The sequence below is a fragment of the Protopterus annectens genome, chromosome 12.part0 (genome assembly GCF_019279795.1).
Source record: "Protopterus annectens isolate FY-2018-M chromosome 12.part0, PAN1.0, whole genome shotgun sequence".
Classification (NCBI taxonomy): domain Eukaryota; kingdom Metazoa; phylum Chordata; order Ceratodontiformes; family Protopteridae; genus Protopterus; species Protopterus annectens.
Window position 1 is genome coordinate 117280302 of NC_056746.1, and position 11629 is coordinate 117291930.

Below are 11629 nucleotides of genomic sequence, written 5' to 3' on the forward strand. Positions count from 1 at the left end.
TTGGACCTCTTCAAGAGGTACCTTGACGATTGGATGGGAGAAAGGAAATTCACCCCAGGGATCACGTCAGTCGCCCTGCTAGACAGGGGTCCAGGAAAGTAAATAATGTGGGAAGAAATAGCCAGGGAATTGTTATGGCTAGGCTTGTATAGGCCCTAGGGCGATAACCTAGTACCAACCTATGAACCTATGGATTGATGCAGCCTGCCTAACTGATGAATCAGTAGGTCTGGAATCGGATCCAGAGTCCAGGGCTGATCAAGAAGGTAATGGTGCAGGAACGGAAACCATATCTGTCGAGGCCAGTAGGGGGCAATGGGGATCATTTTGCAACCCAACGATATTGCTTTCTGTAGGAGTTTTGGTATCGGGGGAAATGGAGGGAAGGCATAAAGAGGTCCCTGAGGCCAATCGTGGACTAGAGCGTCTCTAGGTGTGTGACCTGGAAGCGGAAGAAGGGAGAAGTAGTTGCTGTATTTGCTGTTGAAGGGGGTGGCAAAAAGATCGCAGCAAGGCTATCCCCATTTGCAGAAGATCAGATCCGCAACTACCCGATTCAGAGACCACTCATGAGGCATGAGAATAGCTCTGCTGAGCCTGTCTGCTATGACATTGGACCTCCCAGGAATGTGTGTCGCAATCAGAAATTGTTGGGAGGAAATCGCCCACTGCCAGAGTCTGAGAGCTTCTCGACATAGGGGGTAGGATCTGGTTTCGCCCTGCTTGTTGATGTACCACACCACTGACATGTTGTCCGTTTGAATTGCAAAGGTCCCAGAAGGTAGAGAGTTCTGAAGAGCTTGCAACTTTAGGAGCACGGCTCTCATTTCTAGGACGTTTATATGCAGATGGTACTCGTGAGGCTAAGAGTGCCTTGGACTGTCCTGCCCTGATATTGCCCCTCCCCCACCCTATCAGGGAGGCGTCTGTGGTCACTGTGGCAACCGGAGGAGGCTGAATGAAGGGTCTGCCCTGAGTCACTAGTGGGGAGACCATCCACATGGAAAGGTGCCTTTTGCATGCTTCTGTAATCATGATCATGTGAGACATGGGCAGCTGTTGGAAAGACCATTGTGTGAACAGAAGCCACTGAAGGATCCTCATGTGAAAGCGGGCCAGTGGGATTAGAAGAATTGCCACTGCCATGCAACCCAGAGTTTGAAGGACGAACCTGACTTGGGTCCTTTTGCTCTGCATTAGAATTTGTACTTGCTGGCTAATTGTAGGCACCCTCTCTGGCAAATTGTAGACACCCTTTCTGGCGGTAGCCTTGCGGACATGTTCCTTGTGTCTAAATCTGCTCCTATATAGGTGATAGACTGACAGGGCAACAAGGCAGATTTTTCGAAGTTTATTGTAATGCCTAGCTGGGAGCAGACTGCGACTGTGTAGTCCCTGGCTTGCAGAAGTTGATGCCTGGTAGTAGCAGTGAAGAGCCAGTCTACTAGATATGGAAACACCTGGAATCCTCAACGTCTCAGGTGAGCCGTGACCACTGCCATACATTTGGTGAACACCCTGGGGGCTGTGGTGAGACCAAAGGGCACAGCTCTGAACTGGTAATGACTGGCTCCCAGCCGGGAGCGAAGGAATCTCCTGGAGTGCCTGTCCATTTTGATGTGGTAGTACGCATCTTGAAGATCTATGGAGCACATCCAATTGTCCGGACCCAGAAAGGGTAGAATGGACTGTAGTGTGACCATCCGAAACTTTGTTCTTTGAACAGACTTGTTTAGTCTGCTGAGATCCAGAATCGGTCTCAAGTCCCCTGTCTTTTTTGGTACCAAAAAGAACCTTGAGTAAGTTCTGGATCCGTGTTGGTCTGCCGGGACTTCCTGGATGACTTTTTCTAGCAGTTTTAAAACTGCTATGACTGCTTGGTCCCTCAGATTGGGTGAAACATCTGGAAGGGATTTGCTTGACAGTAATAGGGGTTGAGAGAAGGGAATTTTGTAACCTTCAGATATAATTGACCATACCCATCTGTCTTGCGTTAAATTTTGCCAGGCTTTTGGGTACAGTGAAAGTCTTCTCTTGACTGCCTCCAGCGGCGGGCAGCCGGGCAACTCTTCAGGGATGCTGAAAGGGCTTCTCAGAGAAGGATTCTCTGTTGCCCTGGTTCTGCGGACCCCCTCTGCCCTGGAGGAAAAAATTGCTGCGTGTGTCAGACGAGGCTCCCTGGGATTTTCAGAACCACATTTTACCACTCTTCTGACCCTTGGGGTATGGTTTGAAAGGAGTGGAAAAACAGACTCCGACGGCAGAGAGAGTCTTACCTTCTTGCTCACACCTAGTCAAAGTGTCTTTCAACTGTGGTCCAAAAAGAAAGTTACCATCAAAGGGGGTGTTGGTGAATGATGCTCTAAAGGGTTTCGCAAAATTACACAGCTGCATCCATGCATGTCTCCTAAGGGCCACGCCCATACCTGCGGCTCTACTCGCACCATCGGCTGCATAGGAAATGAGCCTCATGGAGGAGTTGACTACAGAATTAAGCGTCGCCAGCTGGGAAGCCACTTTAGCTTGAGCCACCTCAGCTGATGGATCTTGAAGGGCATCTCTGAGCTCTTTAAAGAGATCCCTCTGAAGCCGGGTAAAATGGCATAAGTAGTTCAGTGACCTCACAGAAAAGGTCACTGAACCAAACATTCGCTTCCTGTATCGGTCCATGGTCCTAGACTCCTTGTTAGGAGGATGGACAGATGAAGAGGTTTCCGCTAACTATTTTTTGGTGGCTGCTGCTACCACCACGGCATCAACAGAACACCTTTGGTAAGGAACTGCTTATCATGGGGTGCTGTGATGAACTTACCAGGTCTCTGCGGAGTTGGTTCCACTGTATCCGGGGCTGACCAAGCCTTTCGAGCCATCACTGACATAAGTGGATTGAGAGGCGGAGAAACCCAGGAGGTGGAAAGTCGGGAACCGAATGCATCCAGGAATACAGACTCATCCTTGGTAGGGGCTTCCAGTACCCCTCTGCTTAAGCATTTCTAGGATGACCGAAAAGGAAACCTCTTCAGAGGGGGATCTCGTGGACCCTTCCAAATCATCTAAGTCTGTATCAGATGCGACAAGACACAGGGGAGTCCATGTGCTTCCTCTTGCACTTCTTACCAGGGGGCTCCTCTGAATGATCAGGGGAGGCCTCAGAAGAAGAGGAAACACCCAATGGGGTGCCCTGGAGCGCCGGTTCCCCACTCGGAGTCTGGAGGAGGAGCAGAAGTTGGCACAGGCACTACCAGGGACGGAGCAGATGGGGCCGATAATGGAGCCGACTCGGAGGCCAGCACACTCCTCATGACATCGAAGGCATCCCTGTCACGATACAGAGAAGGCTCCGGTTCCAAGGAAATCGGAATCCTTCTCCGCACCGAGGGAGACTGCTTCGAGACCAATGTAGGAGCAGAGCTCACCTGCACCGAAGCCCCGACAAGGGAGCCCCCATGCCCAGATCTCTCGACGGACGGCATAGAGGGAATTGGAGCAGACGGAACCGAAGGAGATGAGAGTTATCAGAACCGACGGTTCCAATACTCGTACCCCAACGAACTCCGGCTCCAAGCTCAATGGAGTCGGAGGAGGAACATCGATAGAAGTGGATGGAGCAGACACCTGTTGAGGAGGGCTGGACAACACCTTGGCAAGTGCCTGCGACTTTAGCAATCTACTGACCACTCTCTCCAAGTTGTGATCCGAGAGGCTAGAGGATCAAGAGGAGTGAGAAGATCTGTGACTGCGCTCGCTCTGAAGCAGGGAAGACAGAGGAGCCGAATGTATCTATTTCAGAGAAGGGGACCTCAGCCTCTTGTGGCTCCGCGAAGGCTCCGAAGTTTCTGATGGAGCCGATGGGGAGATCCAGCTGCAACCGAAGTAGCAGGTAGAGTCTGAACCAAAGAGGGCTCCGAACTTGGAGCCGATGATTTGGTAGATTTAGGGGATTTCACAGGCTGAGTCTTGGCCGGTGTATCCTAGGGCTTTAAAAGACCCCTAAGAATAAGCTTATCCTTATGCTCCTGCAGAACTCTTGGACTAAATGCATGGCAGATAGAACAAGAGTCCTGCAGGTGCACAGCGCCTAAACAACAGACGCAAGAAGTGTGCACATCTGTTAGAGACATTTTCTGACAGCATGAGTTACACTTCTTGAACCCAGACACCTTGGATTCCTTTTGACATCCTGTAACAAAAAATACAATAACTAACAAATCAAAATACAGGCTACAGAAAACACAGTATACTACGGACTAAAGCTAAAGTTTTTTTTTTTTTTTTTTTTTTTTTTTTTACAGGAAAGCCTCTAACTGAAATGGCTAGCCTATAAAGAAGGTAGAAGGAAAGCCTCTAACCTAAATGGCAAACCTGACAAGAAAAGAATGGGGGGGGGAGGAACTCTCTAAATTAAACGAGTTCTAAAGGGGAGGGAAGGAATCTAGAAATACACACTTAGCTAACACAACAAATATAAGACTAAAAGTTAACCCCTAGGAAAAAGACTTTCTAGTAAAAAAAAGTTCTATAAAGAAACTTTATACGAGCCTGAGCCAGAAAAACGACACTTTGCAGCTGAAGCGGCAAACGAGATCTGGGTAGCTAGCGCTAGCATCATGGGATTAGGGGTAGCTTCGAGCCAGTAAACAGCTCTCGAGCTATAGAAGATGGCATAGTCGGAGCAGAGGATCGGCTCCAATCCCAACCAGCAAGAACGAAGGCGAGGTAGACAACTTAACATGGAGGCATTCCCCCTGAGAGGGGATTATGGCAAAGTAGTCGCTACACTTGTTTAGGGGAGAAGCGAAAATATTGCAGCAAGGCTGGCCCCACTGCCAGAATATTCTCTCTATCACTTTTGGATTGAATTACCACTTGTGAGGCAGGAGTATGTGTCTGCTCAGTTAGTCTACTATCACACTGGACTTCCCCTGAATGTGTGTTGGTAGCAGAAAGCAGTTGGATGAGATCCCCCACTGCCATACTTGCAGCTTCTCAACACAAGGGATAGGACCTAGTTTCTCCTTGCTGTTTCATGTACCAAACTACTGACATTTTGTCCATTTGAGCTGCAACTGTCCCTGAAGGGAGAGCATGCTGGAAGGCCTGCAATGATAAATGTACTGCTCTCATCTCTAGGACATTGATATGCAAATTGGCCTCTATGGGGGGACCCAAGTGCCTTAGACAGTGTTTCCCAGATAATGCCCCCAACGCTAACTGGGAACATCCATGGTCACTGTAGGCTTGGGTTGAGAGGGGGAGGGTGAGAATTTAATCCAAATGAATCCCCCATTTGGGATCGTTCTTGCAAATGCTGTTGACTGCAATCAAAGTTGACATGTGAAAACTGGCTAAGGGGAAGAGAGTTACAGCTGTCACCATGGAACCCATGGCCTGTACAATTAGGCATGCAGAGTTTCTTGCTGCTAATCATCTTCATAATTTGTGGTCAGATTTTCTGTAGTCTCAGTGGGGGGAAAGAGGCTATTGTCTTTATGTTCAAGATGGCTTGCTACTATGAACTCTAAAGCGTGAGTTGGCTCAAGGTGAGATTTTTTGTAGTATATGGTTATCCCCAGATAGGAACATGTCTGGAGAACTTGCTCTCTTGCCTCTAACAACTGGTGCCTGGTCAGAGCGGTAATGAGTCAGTCATCTGAACACAGAAACACCTAGAATTCCAGCAGTCTCAAGTGAGTTGCTACTACTGCCATACACATGGTGAATATCTGGGAGCTGTGGTGAGACCAAAGGGCAATTCTGAACTGATGTGACAGCCTCCCAAGCAGGAAATGGAGAAACCTTCTGGATTGCCTGTTCATCTTTATATGATAGTACGCATCCTGAAAGTCTACTGAGCACATCCAGTCCTGTTCCAAAAAATGGAAGAATGGACAACCGTGACCATCCGGAACTTTGTAAAACTGACTTGTTCAAAGTGCAGATTCAAAATTGATCTCCAGTTCCCTGTCCTGTTTGGCACCAAAGAGTCTCAAGTAAGTTTCAAATTTTCTCTGGTCTGGCGGGACTTCTTGGATGACCTTTCTAGCAGTTCTTGAATTTGTAGTACTGCTTGTTCCCTCTGATCAGGTAACACATTGAGGATTCTTTTGCAGGAGGGGGTGGTGAAAGGGAAAATAGTATGACAACCTCTGGAAATGATCCTCTACAGCCAGGTATCTGATGTTATTTCTAGCCAGGCTGGAAATGATCCTCTACAGCCAGGTATCTGATGTTATTTCTAGCCAGGCTGGAAATGATCCTCTACAGCCAGGTATCTGATGTTATTTCTAGCCAGGCTGGATTTGATCCTCTACAACCAGGTAACTGATGTTATTTCTAGCCAGGCTGGAAATGATCCTCTACAGCCAGGTATCTGATGTTATTTCTAGCCAGGCTGGAAATGATCCTCTACAGCCAGGTATCTGATGTTATTTCTAGCCAGGCTGGAAATGATCCTCTACAGCCAGGTATCTGATGTTATTTCTAGCCAGGCTCTCTTGTGCAGGGAGAGTTGGCCCCCGACTGCCCCCAAATGAAGACAGTTGGGCCTCCTTTTGGGAGAGCTGAAAAGGGTTTACCAAAGAATCTGTCTATCCTTGGTTTTGCGGGCCTCCACTGCCACAAGGGTGGCATTTACCACTGAGTTCTACCCTCTGTCCCTGAAGAGCCACCTCCACATGTGTCTTGAAAAGACCCTTGGGACTTTTTGAACCATATCTTTCCACTACTTTGATTCCTTGAAAAGGATCACTGAGAAGTGGAAAAATGTACACCCAGGCAGACAGGGTCTTTCCATCCTTTTCACACCTGGACAATGTTTTTAACTTTAGGGTCAAACAAGGACGTGCCGTAAGAGAGAGCAATGATGAACAAAAACTTGAAGGTCTCCACAAAATCACATAAGCACATCCAGGTGCGTCTCCTGATGGCAATGCCTGAACCCGCTGCTAGTCATCCCTTTGGCTGCATGAGAAATGAACCTCATGGACATGCTGGATATGAACTGCAGGGTAGCCAACTGAGGGGCAACCAATTCCAGAAACTCTTCAGAGAGGGATCCAGAAAGGGTATCTGAAAACTGCTTAATCAGATCTCTCTGCAGTCTTGTGAAATGTGCCAAGAAATTCAAGGACTGTAATGCAAAGGTCACTGAAGTATAAACCCATTTCTCAAACTTATCCATCACCAGAGATTCCTTGTGTGGATGGATAGAGGAACTTTCCTCAGCTAGTTCCTTTTTTATTGCTGCTACGACCATGGCATCAACAGGAAACCTTTTGATCAGAATTGTTTATCCTCTGGGGCAGTGATAATTTTTTGTCAGGTCTCTGGGGAATGGGTTTACTGGTGTTGAGGCCTTCCATGCCCACAGAGATCAACTCAATGAGCTCAACAGCAGGCGGAGTTTCCCAGAAGGTAGATGGGAGGGTACCAAAAGCCTGCAGGTACACAGGATTGTTGGACTTCCAATCACCTCTATTTTAAGATTTCTAGGTCGATCACCTCTATTTTAAGATTTCTAGGTCGTCTCCTTTGAAGACGTCAGGTGGTGATCCTTTGCTCACATCGAAGTCGGTGTCTTCTGTGATGGATTCCCTAGAGGAATCCAACTGCTTTCCCTTACACTTCTTAGACATCTCCTCAGTGGGGTGATCTGGGAAAGTATCAGAAGAGGGTATTCCCTTTTGGGACTCCTCAGGTTTTGCTACTCACTGTCCTTGTGGAGGCAATGGTTGAGACTCTGAATGTAGGTGTGACAGGAGTGTGTGCGTGTCGAGTAGAAAGGGACCAACTGACTGCTACAGTCAGTCATAGCTCCCTCCGTAGCCTCAAAAGCGGATTCCTCCAGAGGAGGGAAGGACTCCAGAGCTGAAAGGGTGGATCTGGGGAACCAAGGTCACACCTCTTGCTCCGAAGCAATCCCCCTCGAAGCAGAAGCTGGAGCTCAGCTGATCAGTACCAAATCTCCAAGGTGTAGAGAAGGCTCCGTAAAAACAGGAGTGGACTCTAGCCCCTTGGAACAGACACGACAGATATGGCCCCAAGAGGTCTCCAGTTCTGACTGAACCAAACAGCTTAGAAAAATAATCACATCCTAAGATAAAGACATCTTCGGTTCCAATGCAGACGGCACTAGATGGCTCAGAACCATAGTCTCTAAGCCTTTAAGTGAAGTTAGAGGATGACATAAAGGGGGAGTAGTGGAAGAGTGGATTCCTTGACCTATCCGGGTAGAAACAAAGGTAGATCCAATCGTACCTTGCATCCAAAGGAGATCACCAGTCTCTCCACATCATTTTCAGTTAGACTTGAGAGGAACGGTCTGACATCACAGAAGGCGAAGTAGACCTCTCCAAGGTGAAGGGAGTCCGTCTGGAAATGGATCAATGGAGGGTGAATAACTTGTTCTTGGAACAGCAATGTTTGTTGAATCCTGTAATTGAGGTGCTGGATCAGAGGATGTCAGTATCAAAGTTTGTCCTTGACCTGTACACCTAGGAAGTGAAGCGCTAGTCTGTTCCGAAAGCACACTTTTGCTAATTCTTGGTTCTGAGGAAACAGAGCTGGAATTTGTGACTTTCTTCCTGTTGGTTCTGAAAGAGAAGATGGAACCAATGCTTTGGACTCTTTTGAATTTGGAGAGAATGGAGATGTTGGCACAGACAAACCATTTGTCTTCTCAGAGCTGAAGTGGTTCCAGATAATGCCTTGCTGAAAGACGAAAGAAGGGCTTTTAAGATCAATTTTTCTGCTTCTAATCAGCTCTATGACTAAACACACACAATGTTTTTTTTTTTTTTTTTTTTTTTTTTTAAAGAGAAAAGTCTAGCACTAACAGAAGTACATCAACGATAAGACTACACAAACTGTAGGAGGAAAATAACTACGTTTAGAATCTACCGATGTGTAAGGAAAGGGAAAAAGAACAAAAATTAGAGTACTAATGTACAAGAAAGGCAAAACGGGTAAGGGATTTTATAAACTGTAGCGGAAAATAGACAATACAGAAGAACTGAAAGTGAGAATTGAAAATCACTTACCTGTGTCATAGCAACTGGCACCACGTCTGACACGAAAAGTCAGAAACACGATCTGAGGTAACTGGGATAGGTGCACTGTGGTTAAGAGATAAGCTCAAGTGTTTTTTTGGTTATCATGAACTACGATGGTGGCTGAGTCAGTTCCAAGGATCAGAGCCGAACCTACAGGTTGAGGAAGAATGAAAATTGATATCAGATGCCATGTTTGCTTAAAACTACATCAAACATGGCAGTCCTGGATGATGCAACTTGAACACATGTATTTCAGTGTCTACATGCTGCTGAAGTTATCAGGTTTCTGTGAAACTGCATGGCAGTGGTGCAGTGGCTGCACTGTCATCTCGCACCAAGAGGCTCTCAGGATCGCTTCTTGGATGGGGTGCCTTCTGTGCAGAGTCTGCATGTACTCCTCCCTGCATTCATGTGGCTTTCTTCTGGGTGCTCTGGTTTCCTCCCATGTTACAAAGACATGCGTCTAGAATATTTCTCCTCGGGCCACTGCTGAAAATTGGCTTCGTTCCAAGTTGGAGTCTCCCAGTAAATAAATATTAAATACATAAAATATATTCTGGTAATTTCTATATACATTGTTCTACATAATGTAATCAAGGGTCCTTATCACCAAATTACTGCAAGCATAAGTCTAATAACTATCTAGTAACCCTCACTGTGGAAGGCAATGTAGCTGAACACTGCAGAATGGTGTACATCTAAAATCAAGCATTTATGAATACACATGTATGCTTTGAAGTGCTTTTCTAAACACTGCAATTAACCTGTGATAAGGAAGACAGCAGAGGATCCTACTTCTGACCACTGCAAAAGTTACACTGGTTAGAAGCAGCTCTGTAAAGCATTTTTACCCATTTGGGTTGGTAGCCAAGTATCAGGATGCCTGACAGTAATTTTTGAAAGCCACGTTAGAATTCACCTTGATTCATGGTGGTCTCCTGATTTGCATGAACCTCTTTTTGGGAGAAGAGGAATCTCCTGTGGGTTAGCCACAAAAAAAAAAACTCATGTCTGTTACTGTCCGCAGAAAATTTGAATACTTCTCCAGCCAGAGGCCCAAAAACTGATACCATGCACAAAAGCAAGAGGAAGAGGGGAACTAAGGTCTGTCCATGAAAGTCTTCACAATATACTAGAGACTGTTTACTTTCTCAGTTTACATTCAGTAATTAAGGGTACCTACAAAAATGTCCTTGTTTCAAGATGAGAGGTGAAAAGATGTTCTACCCCAGGATCCCAATCTAAGTGGCTGCTTGGACCACCTTGACATATTACAAAAAGCCTGTAATCTACTATGACCTATAATGAAACAGTTGTACTACATGAAACCTCAAAGGCAATTTCTCTATATAAAAGCGTATATGTGAGGTTAGCTACACTCAAACATTCTAGGTCTAGTTATAGCAATTCCTGTCAAATGGGCCTTTAGAATCACCCTGACACACTGCATTGCAAAAACTCTAATCAACTATGACATGCTCCGATAAAACAGTTGTACTTGAGGGTTCAGAGACAGACTACACTGGAAATGTGGATTTGGATCTGCCAACAATCAACTCTATAACAACGCATGCATTTGCAACTCAACCTCAGCAGGATCTGGCTGTCCTCCTCAAGCTGGTACTGTTACAATTTTAACAAGTTAAAGTACTTGTGTCTGTGAACCATTTACAGGCACTTTACAGACCAGCTTTAAACCTTATGATCAAGGGTCCACTGAAGCAGAACTACAACACTCATTCAGGAATAAGTTTTATAAAATGAGGAAGGAAGGTATGAAAGAATTAAACAACTGCAGAAGCCGTTTCAAGTACCCCAGTGTAACAATCTATACTCTTAATGGCTGACATAGCCTAGCACCTACCTATGAACCTATCTGCCCGAGGGCATTTATAAGCCTAGCCAGTGTGTCGGCTTTCTCCGCCCCATTGATTAATTAACTGAGCCTCTGCCAAGCAGAGCCAATGAAGGGATCCCAGGGGTGTAAGTTTCTGTTACCCATCCACTCGTCAAGGCTTCTCTTGAAGAGTGTTAGTGAGGGGCTCTGCCTAATGTAGTTAGGAATTTTGTTCATATCTATATATACTAGCCAAGCTAAGCAACTGCAAGGTGACAGAGGGCAGCAGCCTGAGTCACGTGAAGAAAGCTGTTACTACAAAATTCAGCAGTTTACAGAGAACATTCACATACCTCTAGAGTCTGCTGCTGCTCCATTTGTGAAGACGGGCTGCTTTCTTTGGTACCCTCCGATATCTGCACAGGCTGATTACCTCTCTGTGACTCTAAGAATTGGGATGAACAAATGGAATTGAGCAGTGCAATACAAAGTTAAGTGCACAACTACAAGCTTGCCCAGTCACTGGGGCAACAGAAGGGGCTTGTAACCTGCACTCACTCAGCTGCCTGACAACCTACATGGTTGGCTAGGTGATAAGTGTGAGCAACAGACAGCAGCATTTTCCTGGTAGGCGGGGGAGGGCCTAACAGAAACCAAAGAGAGATGCAGTGAACCCCCAGACTACAAAACAGCATCCAGCAAATTTGCACTACAGGCATGCTGACCGCAGAACAAAGGCAGG

General features: G+C 46.3%; 1 protein-coding gene across 1 annotated transcript in view; it reads right to left on the bottom strand.

The window, feature by feature from the left end:
• The window catches only part of ATF7IP2 (activating transcription factor 7 interacting protein 2), a 409458-nt gene extending 398130 nt beyond the window's left edge, over window positions 1–11328 (bottom strand). The window contains exon 1 of the mRNA XM_044089137.1: window positions 11241–11328. Coding sequence (XP_043945072.1) covers window positions 11241–11264 — 24 coding nt within the window. The 5' untranslated portion in view covers window positions 11265–11328. The remainder of the gene's footprint in view (window positions 1–11240) is intronic.
• Between the last annotated feature and the right edge of the window lie 301 nt (window positions 11329–11629).